Source organism: Cherax quadricarinatus, chromosome 12 (assembly GCF_038502225.1).
Source record: "Cherax quadricarinatus isolate ZL_2023a chromosome 12, ASM3850222v1, whole genome shotgun sequence".
Lineage (NCBI taxonomy): Eukaryota > Metazoa > Arthropoda > Malacostraca > Decapoda > Parastacidae > Cherax > Cherax quadricarinatus.
Genome location: NC_091303.1, coordinates 54706367 through 54730950, shown reverse-complemented (window position 1 = coordinate 54730950; position 24584 = coordinate 54706367). Strand labels below are relative to the sequence as shown.

The window sequence follows — 24584 nt, the reverse complement described above, 5'->3', positions numbered from 1 at the left end:
ACCAACATCAAGGAACCTTCCTTGAGGGGTGATATTAATATAGCCCATTTACTATGCCAGATTTATTGTGATTAAAATACACCGAAGCTGGAATTTTGAAGATCAGGAAAGAAGTTCCAAAATTATTGTTTATGAATCTAGAGGAAAGAAGCAAACAACTGGACAAGCACTAGAGTACTGACCACTCTGACAACACCAACAACTGGACAAGCACTAGAGTACTGACCACTCTGACAACACCAACAACTGGACAAGCACTAGAGTACTGACCACTCTGACAACACCAACAACTGGACAAGCACTAGAGTACTGACCACTCTGACAACACCAACAACTGCTCAAGCACTAGAGTACTGACCACTCTGACAACACCAACAACTGGACAAGCACTAGAGTACTGACCACTCTGACAACACCAACAACTGGACAAGCACTAGAGTACTGACCACTCTGACAACACCAACAACTGGACAAGCACTAGAGTACTGACCACTCTGACAACACCAACAACTGGACAAGCACTAGAGTACTGACCACTCTGACAACACCAACAACTGGACAAGCACTAGAGTACTGACCACTCTGACAACACCAACAACTGCTCAAGCACTAGAGTACTGACCACTCTGACAACACCAACAACTGGACAAGCACTAGAGTACTGACCACTCTGACAACACCAACAACTGCTCAAGCACTAGAGTACTGACCACTCTGACAACACCAACAACTGGACAAGCACTAGAGTACTGACCACTCTGACAACACCAACAACTGGACAAGCACTAGAGTACTGACCACTCTGACAACACCAACAACTGGACAAGCACTAGAGTTAGTTTAATATGTTTATTATGCACCCCATACCCATCCTGTGGGCGGTAGTCACCCCATACCCATCCTGTGGGCGGTAGTCAAAAGATTACAGAGGTACATAATTGGTCCAGGGACTGGACTCCAAAGTTTTGATAGCTGAGCAAGCTACAGAGGCACTAGAGTACTGACCACTCTGACAACACCAACAACTGGACAAGCACTAGAGTACTGACCACTCTGACAACACCAACAACTGGACAAGCACTAGAGTTAGTTTAATATGTTTATTATGCACCCCATACCCATCCTGTGGGCGGTAGTCAAAAGATTACAGAGGTACATAATTGGTCCAGGGACTGGACTCCAAAGTTTTGATAGCTGAGCAAGCTACAGAGGCACTAGAGTACTGACCACTCTGACAAAACCAACAACTGGACAAGCACTAGAGGACTGACCACTCTGACAACACCAACAACTAGACAAGCACTAGAGGACTGACCACTCTGACAACACCAACAACTAGACAAGCACTAGAGGACTGACCACTCTGACAACACCAACAACTAGACAAGCACTAGAGGACTGACCACTATGACAACACCAACAACTAGACAAGCACTAGAGGACTGACCACTCTGACAACACCAACAACTAGACAAGCACTAGAGGACTGACCACTCTGACAACACCAACAACTAGACAAGCACTAGAGGACTGACCACTCTGACAACACCAACAACTAGACAAGCACTAGAGGACTGACCACTCTGACAACACCAACAACTAGACAAGCACTAGAGGACTGACCACTCTGACAACACCAACAACTAGACAAGCACTAGAGGACTGACCACTCTGACAACACCAACAACTAGACAAGCACTAGAGGACTGACCACTCTGACAACACCAACAACTAGACAAGCACTACAGGACTGACCACTCTGACAACACCAACAACTAGACAAGCACTAGAGGACTGACCACTCTGACAACACCAACAACTAGACAAGCACTAGAGGACTGACCACTCTGACAACACCAACAACTAGACAAGCACTAGAGGACTGACCACTCTGACAACACCAACAACTAGACAAGCACTAGAGGACTGACCACTCTGACAACACCAACAACTAGACAAGCACTAGAGGACTGACCACTCTGACAACACCAACAACTAGACAAGCACTAGAGGACTGACCACTCTGACAACACCAACAACTAGACAAGCACTAGAGGACTGACCACTCTGACAACACCAACAACTAGACAAGCACTAGAGGACTGACCACTCTGACAACACCAACAACTAGACAAGCACTAGAGGACTGACCACTCTGACAACACCAACAACTAGACAAGCACTAGAGGACTGACCACTCTGACAACACCAACAACTAGACAAGCACTACAGGACTGACCACTCTGACAACACCAACAACTAGACAAGCACTAGAGGACTGACCACTCTGACAACACCAACAACTAGACAAGCACTAGAGGACTGACCACTCTGACAACACCAACAACTAGACAAGCACTAGAGGACTGACCACTCTGACAACACCAACAACTAGACAAGCACTAGAGGACTGACCACTCTGACAACACCAACAACTAGACAAGCACTAGAGGACTGACCACTCTGACAACACCAACAACTAGACAAGCACTAGAGGACTGACCACTCTGACAACACCAACAACTAGACAAGCACTAGAGGACTGACCACTCTGACAACACCAACAACTAGACAAGCACTAGAGGACTGACCACTCTGACAACACCAACAACTAGACAAGCACTAGAGGACTGACCACTCTGACAACACCAACAACTAGACAAGCACTAGAGGACTGACCACACTGACAACACCAACAACTAGACAAGCACTACAGGACTGACCTCTCTGACAACACCAACAACTAGACAAGCACTAGAGGACTGACCACTCTGACAACACCAACAACTAGACAAGCACTAGAGGACTGACCACTCTGACAACACCAACAACTAGACAAGCACTAGAGGACTGACCACTCTGACAACACCAACAACTAGACAAGCACTAGAGGACTGACCACTCTGACAACACCAACAACTAGACAAGCACTAGAGGACTGACCACTCTGACAACACCAACAACTAGACAAGCACTAGAGGACTGACCACACTGACAACACCAACAACTAGACAAGCACTAGAGGACTGACCACTCTGACAACACCAACAACTAGACAAGCACTAGAGGATTGACCACTCTGACAACACCAACAACTAGACAAGCACTAGAGGACTGACCACTCTGACAACACCAACAACTAGACAAGCACTAGAGGACTGACCACTCTGACAACACCAACAACTAGACAAGCACTAGAGGACTGACCACTCTGACAACACCAACAACTAGACAAGCACTAGAGGACTGACCACTCTGACAACACCAACAACTAGACAAGCACTAGAGGACTGACCACTCTGACAACACCAACAACTAGACAACCACTAAAGTACAGACCACTCTGACAACACCAACAACTAGACAAGCACTAGAGGACTGACCACTCTGACAACACCAACAACTAGACAAGCACTAGAGGACTGACCACTCTGACAACACCAACAACTAGACAAGCACTAGAGTACAGACCACTCTGACAACACCAACAACTAGACAAGCACTAGAGGACTGACCACTCTGACAACACCAACTGGACAAGCACTAGAGGACTGACCACTCAGACAACACCAACAACTAGACAAGCACTAGAGTACAGACCACTCTGACAACACCAACAACTAGACAAGCACTAGAGGACTGACCACTCTGACAACACCAACTGGACAAGCACTAGAGGACTGACCACTCTGACAACACCAACAACTGGACAAGCACTAGAGTACTGACCACTCTGACAACACCAACAACTAGACAAGCACTAGAGTACTGACCACTCTGACAACACCAACAACTGGACAAGCACTAGAGGACTGACCACTCTGACAACACCAACAACTAGACAAGCACTAGAGTACTGACCACTCTGACAACACCAACAACTGGACAAGCACTAGAGGACTGACCACTCAGACAATACCAACAACTGGACAAGCACTAGAGGACTGACCACTCTGACAACACCAACAACTAGACAAGCACTAGAGGACTGACCACTCTGACAACACCAACAACTAGACAAGCACTAGAGTACTGACCACTCTGACAACACCAACAACTAGACAAGCACTAGAGTACTGACCACTCTGACAACACCAACAACTGGACAAGCACTAGAGGACTGACCACTCAGACAATACCAACAACTGGACAAGCACTAGAGGACTGACCACTCAGACAACACCAACAACTGGACAAGCACTAGAGGACTGACCACTCTGACAACACCAACAACTAGACAAGCACTAGAGGACTGACCACGCTGACAACACCAACAACTGGACAAGCACTAGAGGACTGACCACTCAGACAACACCAACAACTGGACAAGCACTAGAGGACTGACCACTCTGACAACACCAACAACTAGACAAGCACTAGAGGACTGACCACTCAGACAACACCAACAACTGGACAAGCACTAGAGGACTGACCACTCTGACAACACCAACAACTGGACAAGCACTAGAGGACTGACCACTCTGACAACACCAACAACTGGACAAGCACTAGAGGACTGACCACTGTGACAACACCAACAACTGGACAAGCACTAGAGTACTGACCACTCTGACAACACCAACAACTGGACAAGCACTAGAGGACTGACCACTCTGACAACACCAACAACTGGACAAGCACTAGAGTACTGACCACTCTGACAACACCAACAACTGGACAAGCACTAGAGTACTGACCACTCTGACAACACCAACAACTAGACAAGCACTAGAGTACTGACCACTCTGACAACACCAACAACTGGACAAGCACTAGAGGACTGACCACTCAGACAATACCAACAACTGGACAAGCACTAGAGGACTGACCACTCAGACAACACCAACAACTGGACAAGCACTAGAGGACTGACCACTCTGACAACACCAACAACTAGACAAGCACTAGAGGACTGACCACTCTAACAACACCAACAACTGGACAAGCACTAGAGGACTGACCACTCAGACAACACCAACAACTGGACAAGCACTAGAGGACTGACCACTCTGACAACACCAACAACTAGACAAGCACTAGAGGACTGACCACTCAGACAACACCAACAACTGGACAAGCACTAGAGGACTGACCACTCTGACAACACCAACAACTGGACAAGCACTAGAGGACTGACCACTCTGACAACACCAACAACTGGACAAGCACTAGAGGACTGACAACTCAGACAACAACAACAACTGGACAAGCACTAGAGGACTGACCACTCAGACAACACCAACAACTGGACAAGCACTAGAGGACTGACCACTCTGACAACACCAACAACTGGACAAGCAATAGAGTACTGCCCACTCTGACAACACCAACAACTGGACAAGCACTAGAGTACTGACCACTCTGACAACACCAACAACTGGACAAGCACTAGAGGACTGACCACTCAGACAACACCAACAACTGGACAAGCACTAGAGGACTGACCACTCTGACAACACCAACAACTGGACAAGCACTAGAGGACTGACCACTCAGACAACACCAACAACTGGACAAGCACTAGAGGACTGACCACTCAGACAACACCAACAACTGGACAAGCACTAGAGGACTGACCACTCTGACAACACCAACAACTGGACAAGCACTAGAGGACTGACCACTCTGACAACACCAACAACTGGACAAGCACTAGAGGACTGACCACTCAGACAACACCAACAACTGGACAAGCACTAGAGGACTGACCACTCAGACAACACCAACAACTGGACAAGCACTAGAGGACTGACCACTCTGACAACACCAACAACTGGACAAGCAATAGAGTACTGCCCACTCTGACAACAACAACAACTGGACAAGCACTAGAGTACTGACCACTCTGACAACAACAACAACTGGACAAGCACTAGAGTACTGACCACTCTGACAACAACAACAACTGTACAAGCACTAGAGTACTGACCACTCTGACAACACCAACAACTGGACAAGCACTAGAGTACTGACCACTCTGACAACAACAACAACTGGACAAGCACTAGAGTACTGACCACTCTGACAACAACAACAACTGGACAAGCACTAGAGTACTGACCACTCTGACAACAACAACAACTGGACAAGCACTAGAGTACTGACCACTCTGACAACAACAACAACTGGACAAGCACTAGAGTACTGCCCACTCTGACAACAACAACAACTGGACAAGCACTAGAGTACTGCCCACTCTGACAACACCAACAACTGGACAAGCACTAGAGTACTGCCCACTCTGACAACACCAACAACTGGACAAGCACTAGAGTACTGCCCACTCTGACAACACCAACAACTGGACAAGCACTAGAGTACTGCCCACTCTGACAACACCAACAGCTGGACAAGCCCTAGAGGACTGACCACTCTGACAACACCAACGACTGGACAAGCACTAGAGAACTGACCACTCTGACAACTCCAACAACTGGACAAGCACTAGAGTACTGACCACTCTGACAACAACAACTGGACAAGCACTAGAGTACTGACCACTCTGACAACAACAACAACTGTACAAGCACTAGAGTACTGACCACTCTGACAACAACAACAACTGGACAAGCACTAGAGTACTGACCACTCTGACAACAACAACAACTGTACAAGCACTAGAGTACTGACCACTCTGACAACACCAACAACTGGACAAGCACTAGAGTACTGACCACTCTGACAACAACAACAACTGGACAAGCACTAGAGTACTGACCACTCTGACAACAACAACAACTGGACAAGCACTAGAGTACTGACCACTCTGACAACAACAACAACTGGACAAGCACTAGAGTACTGACCACTCTGACAACAACAACAACTGGACAAGCACTAGAGTACTGCCCACTCTGACAACAACAACAACTGGACAAGCACTAGAGTACTGCCCACTCTGACAACACCAACAACTGGACAAGCACTAGAGTACTGCCCACTCTGACAACACCAACAACTGGACAAGCACTAGAGTACTGCCCACTCTGACAACACCAACAACTGGACAAGCACTAGAGTACTGCCCACTCTGACAACACCAACAGCTGGACAAGCCCTAGAGGACTGACCACTCTGACAACACCAAAGACTGGACAAGCACTAGAGAACTGACCACTCTGACAACTCCAACAACTGGACAAGCACTAGAGGACTGACCACTCTGACAACAACAACAACTGGACAATCACTAGAGAACTGACCACTCTGACAACACCAACAGCTGGACAAGCACTAGAGGACTGACCACTCTGTCAACACCAACAACTGGACAAGCACTAGAAAACTGACCACTCTGACAATACCAACAGCTGGACAAGCACTAGGGGACTGACCACTCTGACAACACCAGCAACTGGACAAGTACTAGAGGACTGACCACTCTGACAACACCAACAACTGGACAAGCACTAGAGGACTGACCACTCTGACAACAACAACAACTGGACAAGCACTAGAGGACTGACCACTCTGAAAACACCAACAACTGGACAAGCACTAGAGGACTGCCCACCCTGGCAACACCAACAACTGGACAAGCACTAGAGGACTGACCACTCTGACAACACCAACAACTGGACAAGCACTAGAGGACTGCCCACCCTGGCAACACCAACAACTGGACAAGCACTAGAAGACTGACGACTTTGACAACACCAACAACTGGACAAGCACTAGAGGACTGACCACTCTGACAACACCAACAGCTGGACAAGCACTTGAGGACTAATCACTCTGACAACACCAACAATTGAACAAGCACTAGCAGACTGACCACTCTGACAACACCAGCAACTGGACAAGCACTAGAGGACTGCCCACTCTGACAACACCAACAACTGGACAAGCACTAGAAGACTGACGACTTTGACAACACCAACAACTGGACAAGCACTAGAGGACTGACCCCTCTGACAACACCAACAACTGGACAAGCAATAGAGGACTAATCACTCTGACAACACCAACAACTGGACAAGCACTTGAGGACTGACCACTCTGACAACACCAACAACTGGACAAGCACTAGAGGACTGCCCACTCTGATAACACCAACAGTTGGACAAGCAGTAGAGGACTAACCACTCTGACAACAACAACAACTGGACAAGCACTAGAGGACTGACCTCTCTGACAACACCAACAGCTGGACAAGCACTAGAGGACTGACCACTCTGAAAACACCAACAGCTGGACAAGCACTAGAGGACTGACCACTCTGACAACACCAACAGCTGGACAAGCCCTAGAGGACTGACCACTCTGAAAACACCAACAGCTGGACAAGCACTAGAGGACTGACCACTCTGACAACACCAACAACTGGACAAGCACTAGAGGACTGACCACTCAGACAACACCAACAACTGGACAAGCACTAGAGGACTGACCACTCAGACAACACCAACAACTGGACAAGCACTAGAGGACTGACCACTCTGACAACACCAACAACTAGACAAGCACTAGAGGACTGACCACTCAGACAACACCAACAACTGGACAAGCACTAGAGGACTGACCACTCTGACAACACCAACAACTGGACAAGCACTAGAGGACTGACCACTCTGACAACACCAACAACTGGACAAGCACTAGAGGACTGACCACTCTGACAACACCAACAACTGGACAAGCACTAGAGTACTGACCACTCTGACAACAACAACAACTGTACAAGCACTAGAGTACTGACCACTCTGACAACAACAACAACTGGACAAGCACTAGAGTACTGACCACTCTGACAACAACAACAACTCTACAAGCACTAGAGTACTGACCACTCTGACAACACCAACAACTGGACAAGCACTAGAGTACTGACCACTCTGACAACAACAACAACTGGACAAGCACTAGAGTACTGACCACTCTGACAACAACAACAACTGGACAAGCACTAGAGTACTGACCACTCTGACAACAACAACAACTGGACAAGCACTAGAGTACTGACCACTCTGACAACAACAACAACTGGACAAGCACTAGAGTACTGCCCACTCTGACAACAACAACAACTGGACAAGCACTAGAGTACTGCCCACTCTGACAACACCAACAACTGGACAAGCACTAGAGTACTGCCCACTCTGACAACACCAACAACTGGACAAGCACTAGAGTACTGCCCACTCTGACAACACCAACAACTGGACAAGCACTAGAGTACTGCCCACTCTGACAACACCAACAGCTGGACAAGCCCTAGAGGACTGACCACTCTGACAACACCAACGACTGGACAAGCACTAGAGAACTGACCACTCTGACAACTCCAACAACTGGACAAGCACTAGAGGACTGACCACTCTGACAACTCCAACAACTGGACAAGCACTAGAGGACTGACCACTCTGACAACACCAACAACTGGACAAGCACTAGAGTACTGCCCACTCTGACAACACCAACAACTGGACAAGCACTAGAGTACTGCCCACTCTGACAACACCAACAACTGGACAAGCACTAGAGTACTGCCCACTCTGACAACACCAACAGCTGGACAAGCCCTAGAGGACTGACCACTCTGACAACACCAACGACTGGACAAGCACTAGAGAACTGACCACTCTGACAACTCCAACAACTGGACAAGCACTAGAGGACTGACCACTCTGACAACAACAACAACTGTACAAGCACTAGAGTACTGACCACTCTGACAACAACAACAACTGGACAAGCACTAGAGTACTGACCACTCTGACAACAACAACAACTGTACAAGCACTAGAGTACTGACCACTCTGACAACACCAACAACTGGACAAGCACTAGAGTACTGACCACTCTGACAACAACAACAACTGGACAAGCACTAGAGTACTGACCACTCTGACAACAACAACAACTGGACAAGCACTAGAGTACTGACCACTCTGACAACAACAACAACTGGACAAGCACTAGAGTACTGCCCACTCTGACAACAACAACAACTGGACAAGCACTAGAGTACTGCCCACTCTGACAACACCAACAACTGGACAAGCACTAGAGTACTGCCCACTCTGACAATACCAACAACTGGACAAGCACTAGAGTACTGCCCACTCTGACAACACCAACAACTGGACAAGCACTAGAGTACTGCCCACTCTGACAACACCAACAGCTGGACAAGCCCTAGAGGACTGACCACTCTGACAACACCAACGACTGGACAAGCACTAGAGAACTGACCACTCTGACAACTCCAACAACTGGACAAGCACTAGAGTACTGACCACTCTGACAACAACAACAACTGGACAAGCACTAGAGTACTGACCACTCTGACAACAACAACAACTGTACAAGCGCTAGAGTACTGACCACTCTGACAACAACAACAACTGGACAAGCACTAGAGTACTGACCACTCTGACAACAACAACAACTGTACAAGCACTAGAGTACTGACCACTCTGACAACACCAACAACTGGACAAGCACTAGAGTACTGACCACTCTGACAACAACAACAACTGGACAAGCACTAGAGTACTGACCACTCTGACAACAACAACAACTGGACAAGCACTAGAGTACTGACCACTCTGACAACAACAACAACTGGACAAGCACTAGAGTACTGACCACTCTGACAACAACAACAACTGGACAAGCACTAGAGTACTGCCCACTCTGACAACAACAACAACTGGACAAGCACTAGAGTACTGCCCACTCTGACAACACCAACAACTGGACAAGCACTAGAGTACTGCCCACTCTGACAACACCAACAACTGGACAAGCACTAGAGTACTGCCCACTCTGACAACACCAACAACTGGACAAGCACTAGAGTACTGCCCACTCTGACAACACCAACAGCTGGACAAGCCCTAGAGGACTGACCACTCTGACAACACCAACGACTGGACAAGCACTAGAGAACTGACCACTCTGACAACTCCAACAACTGGACAAGCACTAGAGGACTGACCACTCTGACAACAACAACAACTGGACAATCACTAGAGAACTGACCACTCTGACAACACCAACAGCTGGACAAGCACTAGAGGACTGACCACTCTGTCAACACCAACAACTGGACAAGCACTAGAAAACTGACCACTCTGACAATACCAACAGCTGGACAAGCACTAGGGGACTGACCACTCTGACAACACCAACAACTGGACAAGTACTAGAGGACTGACCACTCTGACAACACCAACAACTGGACAAGCACTAGAGGACTGACCACTCTGACAACAACAACAACTGGACAAGCACTAGAGGACTGACAACTCTGAAAACACCAACAACTGGACAAGCACTAGAGGACTGCCCACCCTGGCAACACCAACAACTGGACAAGCACTAGAGGACTGACCACTCTGACAACACCAACAACTGGACAAGCACTAGAGGACTGCCCACCCTGGCAACACCAACAACTGGACAAGCACTAGGAGACTGACGACTTTGACAACACCAACAACTGGACAAGCACTAGAGGACTGACCACTCTGACAACACCAACAGCTGGACAAGCACTTGAGGACTAATCACTCTGACAACACCAACAATTGAACAAGCACTAGCAGACTGACCACTCTGACAACACCAGCAACTGGACAAGCACTAGAGGACTGCCCACTCTGACAACACCAACAACTGGACAAGCACTAGAAGACTGACGACTTTGACAACACCAACAACTGGACAAGCACTAGAGGACTGACCCCTCTGACAACACCAACAACTGGACAAGCAATAGAGGACTAATCACTCTGACAACACCAACAACTGGACAAGCACTTGAGGACTGACCACTCTGACAACACCAACAACTGGACAAGCACTAGAGGACTGCCCACTCTGATAACACCAACAGTTGGACAAGCAGTAGAGGACTAACCACTCTGACAACAACAACAACTGGACAAGCACTAGAGGACTGACCTCTCTGACAACACCAACAGCTGGACAAGCACTAGAGGACTGACCACTCTGAAAACACCAACAGCTGGACAAGCACTAGAGGACTGACCACTCTGAAAACACCAACAGCTGGACAAGCCCTAGAGGACTGACCACTCTGAAAACACCAACAGCTGGACAAGCACTAGAGGACTGACCACTCTGACAACACCAACAACTGGACAAGCACTAGAGGACTGACCACTCAGACAACACCAACAACTGGACAAGCACTAGAGGACTGACCACTCAGACAACACCAACAACTGGACAAGCACTAGAGGACTGACCACTCTGACAACACCAACAACTAGACAAGCACTAGAGGACTGACCACTCAGACAACACCAACAACTGGACAAGCACTAGAGGACTGACCACTCTGACAACACCAACAACTGGACAAGCACTAGAGGACTGACCACTCTGACAACACCAACAACTGGACAAGCACTAGAGGACTGACCACTCTGACAACACCAACAACTGGACAAGCACTAGAGTACTGACCACTCTGACAACACCAACAACTGGACAAGCACTAGAGGACTGACCACTCTGACAACACCAACAACTGGACAAGCACTAGAGTACTGACCACTCTGACAACACCAACAACTGGACAAGCACTAGAGTACTGACCACTCTGACAACACCAACAACTAGACAAGCACTAGAGTACTGACCACTCTGACAACACCAACAACTGGACAAGCACTAGAGGACTGACCACTCAGACAATACCAACAACTGGACAAGCACTAGAGGACTGACCACTCAGACAACACCAACAACTGGACAAGCACTAGAGGACTGACCACTCTGACAACACCAACAACTAGACAAGCACTAGAGGACTGACCACTCTGACAACACCAACAACTGGACAAGCACTAGAGGACTGACCACTCAGACAACACCAACAACTGGACAAGCACTAGAGGACTGACCACTCTGACAACACCAACAACTAGACAAGCACTAGAGGACTGACCACTCAGACAACACCAACAACTGGACAAGCACTAGAGGACTGACCACTCTGACAACACCAACAACTGGACAAGCACTAGAGGACTGACCACTCTGACAACACCAACAACTGGACAAGCACTAGAGGACTGACCACTCAGACAACACCAACAACTGGACAAGCACTAGAGGACTGACCACTCAGACAACACCAACAACTGGACAAGCACTAGAGGACTGACCACTCTGACAACACCAACAACTGGACAAGCAATAGAGTACTGCCCACTCTGACAACACCAACAACTGGACAAGCACTAGAGTACTGACCACTCTGACAACACCAACAACTGGACAAGCACTAGAGGACTGACCACTCAGACAACACCAACAACTGGACAAGCACTAGAGGACTGACCACTCTGACAACACCAACAACTGGACAAGCACTAGAGGACTGACCACTCAGACAACACCAACAACTGGACAAGCACTAGAGGACTGACCACTCAGACAACACCAACAACTGGACAAGCACTAGAGGACTGACCACTCTGACAACACCAACAACTGGACAAGCACTAGAGGACTGACCACTCTGACAACACCAACAACTGGACAAGCACTAGAGGACTGACCACCCAGACAACACCAACAACTGGACAAGCACTAGAGGACTGACCACTCAGACAACACCAACAACTGGACAAGCACTAGAGGACTGACCACTCTGACAACACCAACAACTGGACAAGCAATAGAGTACTGCCCACTCTGACAACACCAACAACTGGACAAGCACTAGAGTACTGACCACTCTGACAACAACAACAACTGGACAAGCACTAGAGTACTGACCACTCTGACAACAACAACAACTGTACAAGCACTAGAGTACTGACCACTCTGACAACAACAACAACTGGACAAGCACTAGAGTACTGACCACTCTGACAACAACAACAACTGTACAAGCACTAGAGTACTGACCACTCTGACAACACCAACAACTGGACAAGCACTAGAGTACTGACCACTCTGACAACAACAACAACTGGACAAGCACTAGAGTACTGACCACTCTGACAACAACAACAACTGGACAAGCACTAGAGTACTGACCACTCTGACAACAACAACAACTGGACAAGCACTAGAGTACTGACCACTCTGACAACAACAACAACTGGACAAGCACTAGAGTACTGCCCACTCTGACAACAACAACAACTGGACAAGCACTAGAGTACTGCCCACTCTGACAACACCAACAACTGGACAAGCACTAGAGTACTGCCCACTCTGACAATACCAACAACTGGACAAGCACTAGAGTACTGCCCAATCTGACAACACCAACAACTGGACAAGCACTAGAGTACTGCCCACTCTGACAACACCAACAGCTGGACAAGCCCTAGAGGACTGACCACTCTGACAACACCAACGACTGGACAAGCACTAGAGAACTGACCACTCTGACAACTCCAACAACTGGACAAGCACTAGAGGACTGACCACTCTGACAACAACAACAACTGGACAATCACTAGAGAACTGACCACTCTGACAACACCAACAGCTGGACAAGCACTAGAGGACTGACCACTCTGTCAACACCAACAACTGGACAAGCACTAGAAAACTGACCACTCTGACAATACCAACAGCTGGACAAGCACTAGGGGACTGACCCCTCTGACAACACCAACAACTGGACAAGTACTAGAGGACTGACCACTCTGACAACACCAACAACTGGACAAGCACTAGAGGACTGACCACTCTGACAACAACAACAACTGGACAAGCACTAGAGGACTGACCACTCTGAAAACACCAACAACTGGACAAGCACTAGAGGACTGCCCACCCTGGCAACACCAACAACTGGACAAGCACTAGAGGACTGACCACTCTGACAACACCAACAACTGGACAAGCACTAGAGGACTGCCCACCCTGGCAACACCAACAACTGGACAAGCACTAGAAGACTGACGACTTTGACAACACCAACAACTGGACAAGCACTAGAGGACTGACCACTCTGACAACACCAACAGCTGGACAAGCACTTGAGGACTAATCACTCTGACAACACCAACAATTGAACAAGCACTAGCAGACTGACCACTCTGACAACACCAGCAACTGGACAAGCACTAGAGGACTGACCACTCTGACAACACCAACATGAATTTCAAATGAAGATGCAAAGGGGAATTTATTATTATATTTGCTAGAATTATGGCAGAAAATCTGCAAATCTTAAATGCATGCTAATTAGTATATTATTTCAGTAATAATAGACTAATATTTTATTGCTTATTTATTTATTAATATGGAAAGTTTAAGCAACAACGGCTTTAAGGATAATCAGTAACTGACAGAACAAAAAAAAATATTTTCTATTTATTAGTTATGAATGGATTTTATAAAGACAGTAAGACTTTTTTATATATAAAAGCAATTTTAAGAAAAACTCATAATAAATCATTTGAAATCCGAGTTACTGATATAAGGAGTCAGGTTGAAGCAATATCCTGTTAGGCTTCTCATAAACCAGTCCACATAACAAATTATTATATCTGTATCTGTATTACCAGAATTAAATTGATGGACAGGTCCGCACGGTGCCAGAGTACATGACCAAGAGATTTGGAGGACAGCGCATACAGATGTACCTGGCCGTACTCTCCCTCGTCCTCTACATCTTCACCAAGATCTCTGTAAGTATCCAGCTTCCTGGACCCAGCTTGGTAAGCTGTGCCACACTAGATGTGATAAATGTTTTGACAACCGACAAGTTGAAGATTGGAACACTTATGCAAGATATGGGAATCTTTATTAAGGAAACGTTCCGCCACACAGTGGTTTCATCAGTTCGATGCAAAGTAGAAAAGGGTAAGGAGAGGAGGAGTTTGAGGTAATCAGTCCCTCAGCCTGGAATAGATGTGTTCATTCCATCACTCTTGTAGAAAGTAATGGACAAGAGTAATGGACTGAACACATCTATTTCCTCAAACTCCTCCTCTCCTTACCCCTTTCTGCTTTGTATTGGACTGATGAAGCCACTGAGTGGCGATACGTTTCCTTAATAAAGATTCCCATATGTTGCATAAGTGTTCCAATCTTCAACACTAGATACATTTAGGTCACTGTGCCACCGAGAGAGATGCAGCCTGGTTCACTGTCCCAGTATGCTTCTGCATATCATATAGTCCAAAACATCTAGCAGTAGTTAACCAGTCTACATGCCAAGTACATGGATGCGCACTTCTGTTGGTGCTTTGCGCCCTGTTTGTGTTCCGGGAAAGAAACGGACAAATGGTGAAGCAAATGCTGCTATCTCAAGCTTGTTCTAGCAGATTTTTGTCTCACAGTGACATTATAGGGGATATGCAGAGTAAAGTTCCAGGGATGTAGACTGTCTGTAGGGCCCACCGGAACCTACAGACAGGCAATACGTTACACATGGGTGTCGCACCCTCCTCCTTCAACCGAAATCGCCCTTTTGAGACGATTATTTGTCGAATGAAGATCAAACACACACACACACACACACACACACACACACACACACACACACACACACACACACACACACACACACACACACACACACACACACACACACACACACACACACACACACACACACACACACACACACACACACACACACACACACACACACACACACACACACACACACACACAACTTCCTATAGAAGCCTCCCAACCAGGTCAACCCCAGTGCAACCAAGCACTCTAAACCAAAACACCCATGCCATATCCAATGCCACCATCCACTGCATTACAAACTCCACCCCCACAGCAATCACCCATAGTTCCTTATCAGGTCTCCAACTTCCCCAACCCCAATACACCTCCCAGACCACAGTCTTAGAGAAGAAGTTGAAGGTGTGGTATACAAATGTAGATGGAATAACAAATAAGTATGAGGAGTGGCACGAAAGAATCAAGGAGACATCCCCAGACATAATAGCACTCACAGAAACAAAACTCACCAGAATAATAACAGATTCAATCTTTCCATCCAGATATCAAATCCTCAGGAAAGACAGAGAGAAGAGAGGGGGAGGAGGAGTTGCACTGCTCATTAAAAACCAGTGGGGTTTTGAGAAAATGGAAGGAATGGATGGCACGGGCGAAAGGGACTACTTAGTAGGAACAATCCAGTCTGAGGGACATAAGATGATAATTGCAGTAATATACAACCCACCACAGAACTGCACGAGGCCAAGAGAAGAATACGATGAGAGCAACAGAGCAATGGTCGACACACTAGCCGAGGTGGCCAGGAGAGCACACATGGGGGGAGCAAAGTTACTAGTTATGGATGATTTCAATCACAAGGAGATTGACTGGGAAAACCTGGAGCCCCATGGGGGTCCCGAAACATGGAGAGCCAAGATGATGGATGTGGTACTGGAAAACCTCATGCATCAACATGTTAGAGACACTACCAGAGAGAGAGGAGAGGATGAACCAGCAAGACTGGACCTTGTATTCACCTTGAGTAGTTCGGACATCGAGGATATTATGTATGAAAGGCCCCTGGGAGCTAGTGACCATGTGGTTCTGTGCTTCGACTACGTAGTTGAGGTCCAAGTGGAGAGAGTAGCAGGAATAGGGTGGGAAAAAACAAACTACAAAAGGGGTGTTGAGAAATGGGATTACCAACTAAGATATAATTTATAATTTTAAATATAGGGAACACTTAGCTGATAAAAGACAGCAAATCGTCTACACAGCCGCCCCTGCAGACGAGGTCTTGAATTGTTGTCATGATCATCTCTCAACGGGCTGGAATACATCATATTATGTAAACAATAAATTACCCTTAGGGGGTGTTATGTCAGCATATTTCATTCACTGATGGCTGACAAACTTACGTGTGTGAACACAAAGGTCCGCATATCACCGGGGTTTATGATAAGTGACTAACTCACGACTTTATACTCAACTGCGCAGTCAATAGTAGTACTTCAGGAGTTAGAACACTTACCTGGGTATATGTATCTGACCCGTAATTACGCCCGGATATCCGTTGAGTTGATTGAAGAATAGTGTTCTTTGAAGAATGTCGCACTACACTCTGTTGGCTCGCAACACTCGTTGTTACACTGTTCATCAATAATTGTTCACACAATATCACTAAGAAGTTGATCACACTTCTCTTTAAGTGTTTATCATGTTTTGTGAGACACTTTGTTCACACTAACGCACAGATTGTTCTTTGTTGGTTATCCTGGCGTCAGTGTCACTCTCAGTAGAGTCAAAAGTAATCTGAAGACGCCACAGCGCCCCACGCCGTCACTGCCCTTCACACATAAAAGAAAAGTTGACCTAGTACCTTTTGCTTCCTTGCCACTTCCTCGATGAAGCAAAGCAGAATGTTTGATTCTTTGCTGTCTTAAGCATAGACAACAATGTCCACTATCTTTACCATAGTAATAAAGTGGGAGCAGGATTTTCCTTAATTGTCATGCTAAGGTAAGAAATGGACTGTCTCTTATTAAAATACACTTTGCAACACTGGAGTCTTGCACGGAGAGGCGGTCGCTTGACCACGTCGCATACTGGTACTGAATCTGGGATAATTACTCGCTGTAGCAGTAAACAAGATGCTTGCCCCTTCTGAGAGGGCTGGGCCCCTCAGGGGTGAAAGGGGCTGAATGGGGCTGATACCCCCCTCCTGGAGAAAATTTCTCCACAAGGGGGAACTACTCAGGCATGAGGAACTTCCTTCAAAACATTCAGTGGAAGAGAGAACTGACAGGAAAACCAGTACAGGAAATGATGAACTATGTGGCAACAAAATGCTAGGAGGCAGAGGAGAGGTTTGTTCCCAAGGGAAACAGAAATAATGGGAAGAACAGAACGAGTCCTTGGTTCACCCAAAGGTGTAGGGAGGCAAAAACTAGGTGTACTAGAGAATGGAAAAGGTACAGAAGACAGAGAACTCATTAAAATAAAGAGATTAGCCGAAGAGCCAGAAACGAATATGCACAGATAAGAAGGGAGGCTCAGCGACAATACGAAAATGACATAGCATCGAAAGTCAAGACTGACCCGAAGCTGTTGTACAGCCACATCAGGAGGAAAACGACAGTCAAGGACCAGGTAATCAGACTGAGGAAGGGTGATGGGGAATTCACAAGAAACTACCGAGAGGTATGTCAGGAGCTCAACACGAGATTTAAAGAAGTATTTACAGTGGAAACCAGTAGGACTCCAGGAAATCAGAACAGGGGGGTACACCAGCAAGTGCTGGATGAGGTACATATAACCAAGGAGGAGGTGAAGAACTTGCGAACTTGACACCTCAAAGGCTGTGGGACCAGACAACATCTCTCTGTGGGTCCTTAAAGAGGGAGCAGAGATATTGTGTGTGCCATTAACAAAGATCTTCAACACATCATTTGAAACTGGGCAACTCCCTGAGGTATGGAAGATGGCATATGTAGTCCCAATTTTTAAAAAGGGAGACAGACACGAGGCACTAAACTACAGACCTGTATCACTAACGTGTATAGTATGCAAGGTCATGGAGAAGATCATCAGGAGGAGAGTGGTGGAGCACCTGGAAAGAAACAAGTGTATAATTGACAACCAGCACGGTTTCAGGGAAGGAAAATCCTGTGTCACAAACCTACTAGGTGGCAGAAGTAAGACAAGAGAGAGAGGGGTGGATCGACTACATTTTTTTGGGACTGCAAGAAGGCCTTCGACACAGTTCCTCACAAGAGGTTACTGCAAAAGCTAGAGGATCAGGCACACATAACAGGAAAGGCACTGCAATGGATCAGAGAATACCTGACAGGGAGGCAACAACGAGTCATGGTACGTGACGAGGTGTCAGAGTGGGTGCCTGTGACAAGCGGGGTTGCACAGGGGTCAGTCCTAGAACCTGTGCTGTTCCTGGTACATGTAAACGACATAACGGAAGGGATAGACTCAGAAGTGTCCTTGTTTGCAGATGATGTGAAGTTAATGAGAAGAATCAAATCGGATGAGGATCAGGCAGGACTACAAAGAGACCTGGACAGGCTACAAGCCTGGTCCAGCGACTGGCTCCTTGAGTTTAACCCTGCCAAGTGCAAAGTCATGATGATTGGGGAAGGGCAAAAAAGACCGCAGACACAATATAGTTTAGATGGCCAAAGACTGCAAACCTCACTCAAGGAAAAAGATCTGGGGGTGAGTATAACACCGAGCGTATCTCCCGAGGCGCACATCAATCAGATAACTGCTGCAGCATACGGGCGCCTGGCAAACCTACGGATAGCGTTCCGATACCTCAGTAAGGAGTCGTTCAAGACTCTGTATACCATTTACGTCAGGCCCATACTGGAGTATGCAGCACCAGCTTGGAATCCACACTTAGTCAAGCATGTCAAGAAATTAGAGAAAGTGCAAAGGTTTGCAACAAGACTAGTCTCAGAGCTACGGGGATTATCCTACGAAGAAAGGTTGAGGGAAATCGGCCTGACGACACTGGAGGACAGGAGGGTCAGGGGAGACATGATAACGACATATAAAATACTGCGCGGAATAGACAAGGTGGACAAAGACAGGATGTTCCAGAGAAGGGACACAGACACAAGAGGTCACAATTGGAAGTTGAAGACTCAGATGAATCAAAGGGATGTTAGGAAGTATTTCTTCAGTCATAGAGTAGTCAGGCCATGGAATAGCCTAGAAAGGGATGTAGTGGAGGCAGGAACCATACATAGTTTTAAGGCGAGGGATGATAAAGCTCATGGGGCAGGGAGAGAGTGGACCTAGTAGCAATCAGCGAAGAGGCGGGGCCAGGAGCTATGACTCGACCCCTGAAACCACAAATAGGTGAGTACAAATAGGTGAGTACACACACACACACACACACACACACACACACACACACACACACACACACACAAACACACACACACAAAAAAAAACACACACACACACACAAACACACACAAACACACACACACACGTACACACACGCACACACGCACACACACAAACATACACACACACAAACACACACACACAAACACACACACAAACACACACACACACACACAAACACACACACAAACACACACACGCACACACACAAACACACACACACTCAAACACACACAAACACACACAAACACACACACACACACAAACACACACGCACAAACACACACACACACAAACACACACACACAAACACACACACAAACACACACACACACACACACACACACAAACACACACACACACACAAACACACACACAAACACACACACACAAACACACACACACACAAACACACACACAAACACACTCACACAAACACACACACACACAAACATACACACAAACACACACACACACAAACACACACACACAAACACACACACACACACACAAACACACACACACAAACACACACACACACACATACACACACACACACACACAAACACACAAACACACACACACATACACACACACACACACACATACACACACACACACACACAAACACACACACACAAACACACACACACACAAACACACACACACAAACACACACACACACACACAAACACACACACACAAACACACACACACACACATACACACACACACACACACAAACACACAAACACACACACACATACACGCGATCATGTGGTTCTGAGTTTTGACTATATAGTAGAGTTACAAGTGGAGAAGGTAACAGGAACTGAAGGGGACAGGCCAAACTATAAAAGGGGGGACTACACAGGTATGAGAAACTTCCTGCAGGAGGTTCAGTGGGACAGAGAAATGGTAGGAAAATCAGTAAACGAGATGATGGAATATGTGGCAACAAAGTGCAAGGAGGCAGAGGAAAGTTTTGTTCCCAAGGGAAACGGAAATAATAGGAAGACCAAAACGAGTCCTTGGTTTACCCGAAGGTGTAGGGAGGCAAAAACTAAGTGCAACAGAGAATGGAAAAGGTACAGGAGGCATAGGACCCAGGAAAACAAGGAGATTAGGAGAAGAGCCAGAAACGAGTATGCACAGATAAGGAGGGAGGCCCAGCGACAGTATGAAAACGACATAGCATCGAAAGTCAAATCTGACCCGAAACTGCTGTATAGCCACATTAGGAGGAAGACAACAGTCAAGGACCAGGTGATAAGGCTGAGGAAAGAAGGTGGAGAACTCACAAGAAACGATCAAGAGGTATGTGAGGAGCTCAACACGAGATTTAAGGAAGTATTTACAGTAGAGACAGGAAGGACTCTGGGGGGACAGACCAGATGGGGACACCAGCAAGGAATACACCAACAAGTGTTGGACGACATACATACAGATGAGGAGGAGGTGAAGAAACTGCTAAGGGACATCGATACCTCAAAGGCAATGGGACCAGACAACATCTCCCCGTGGGTCCTTAGAGAGGGAGCAGATATGTTGTGTGTGCCACTTACCACAATCTTCAACACATCCCTGGAAACTGGGCAACTACCTGAGGTATGGAAGACGGCAAATGTAGTTCCCATTTTTAAAAAAGGAGACAGAAAAGAGGCACTAAACTATAGACCTGTGTCATTGACGTGTATAGTATGCAAAATTATGGAGAAGATTATCAGGAGGAGAGTGGTGGAGCACCTGGAACGGAACAGGAGTATAAATGCCAACCAGCACGGATTCACGGAAGGCAAATCCTGTGTCACAAACCTTCTGGAGTTTTATGATAAAATAACAGAAGTAAGACAAGAGAGAGAGGGGTGGGTTGATTGCATCTTCTTGGACTGCAAGAAGGCCTTTGACACAGTTCCTCACAAGAGATTAGTGCAGAAGCTAGAGCATCAGGCGCATATAACAGGAAGGGCACTGCAATGGATCAGAGAATACCTGACAGGGAGGCAACAACGAGTCATGGTACGTAATGATGTATCACAGTGGGCACCTGTGACGAGCGGGGTCCCACAGGGGTCGGTCCTAGGACCAGTGCTATTTTTGGTATATGTGAACGACATGACGGAAGGGTTAGACTCAGAAGTGTCCCTGTTTGCAGATGATGTGAAGTTAATGAGGAGAATTAAATCTGATGAGGACCAAGCAGGACTTCAAAGAGACCTGGACAGACTGGACACCTGGTCCAGCAAATGGCTTCTCGAATTTAATCCTGCCAAATGCAAAGTCATGAAGATGGGGGAGGGGCACAGAAGACCACAGACAGAGTATAGGCTAGGTGGCCAAAGACTGCAAACCTCACTCAAGGAGAAAGATCTTGGGGTGAGTATAACACCGAGCATGTCTCCGGAAGCACACATCAATCAGATAACTGCTGCAGCATATGGGCGCCTGGCAAACCTGAGAACAGCATTCCGATACCTTAGTAAGGAATCATTCAAGACACTGTACACCGTGTATGTCAGGCCCATACTGGAGTATGCAGCACCTGTTTGGAACCCGCACTTGATAAAGCACGTCAAGAAACTAGAGAAAGTACAAAGGTTTGAGACAAGGTTAGTTCCAGAGCTAAGGGGAATGTCCTATGAGGAAAGATTAAGGGAAATCGGCCTGACCACACTGGAGGACAGGAGGGTCAGGGGAGACATGATAACGACATATAAAATACTGCGTGGAATAGACAAGGTGGACAAAGACAGGATGTTCCAGGGAGGGGACACAGAAACAAGAGGCCACAATTGGAAGTTGAAGACACAAATGAGTCAGAGAGATAGTAGGAAGTATTTCTTCAGTCATAGAGTTGTAAGGCAGTGGAATAGCCTAGAAAATGACGTAGTGGAGGCAGGAACCATACACAGTTTTAAGACGAGGTTTGATAAAGCTCATGGAGCGGGGAGAGAGAGGGCCTAGTAGCAACCGGTGAAGAGGCGGGGCCAGGAGCTAGGACTCGACCCCTGCAACCACAAATAGGTGAGTACAAATAGGTGAGTACACACACACATACACATACACACACACACACACACACAAACACACACACACACACACACACAAACACACACACACAAACACACACACACACACGCACACACACAAACACACACACACTCAAACACACACACAAACACACACACAAACACACACACACTCAAACACACACAAACACACACAAACACACAGACACACACAAACACACACACACACACAAACACACACACACACACAAACACACAAACACTTCACATAAAGTCTCCTGTTTGCAACTTTTCTGTAACTTTCGGTGTTCAGTTAAGTATAAAACATTTTATTTATATGCTCACGACTTCGGTTTTCTCGCTAAGTTGCATTTTTTATAATTGCTGTGGTGTCTGAAGGGACCTCGGAGAACTATTAAGGAAAACATTAAACATACTCAGTTAATGAGAGTTTTAACTAAGTTGTTCTAACTTAGTGTAAGGTTATTTATTTGTATTGTGTGTTGTGCTGTGTGTTTTTTGTTCTCAAGTTTCTTTACGTCTTGTTCATGTTGTCTGTTTCTTAATTTTCTATAATACCCGAGTGTCTTCCAAACCGAGTCAGTTCGTGAACATAACTCGACACTCTACTGCAGCAGAGTTGTGGCTAAAGACACTCTAGAGGACAAGGAGCGGTAGCTCAATAGCTTAAAGAGGTCCAAGAGCTGTAACCTGACAACATCAAGA

The 24584-nt window shown here is 46.8% G+C and overlaps 1 protein-coding gene across 6 annotated transcripts in view; it reads left to right on the top strand.

Annotated features, from left to right (window-relative positions):
* The window catches only part of LOC128686547 (sodium/mannose cotransporter SLC5A10), a 58900-nt gene that overhangs the window by 25128 nt on the left and 9188 nt on the right, over positions 1-24584 (top strand). For 3 of the 6 annotated variants that reach the window (XM_070084352.1, XM_070084350.1, XM_070084349.1), the window contains one exon: positions 15528-15632. In XM_070084352.1, coding sequence (XP_069940453.1) covers positions 15528-15632 — 105 coding nt within the window. Of the gene's footprint in view, positions 1-15509; positions 15633-24584 lie in introns of all 6 variants that reach the window. The other 3 variants (XM_070084354.1, XM_070084355.1, XM_070084353.1) reach the window with 1 other exon arrangement.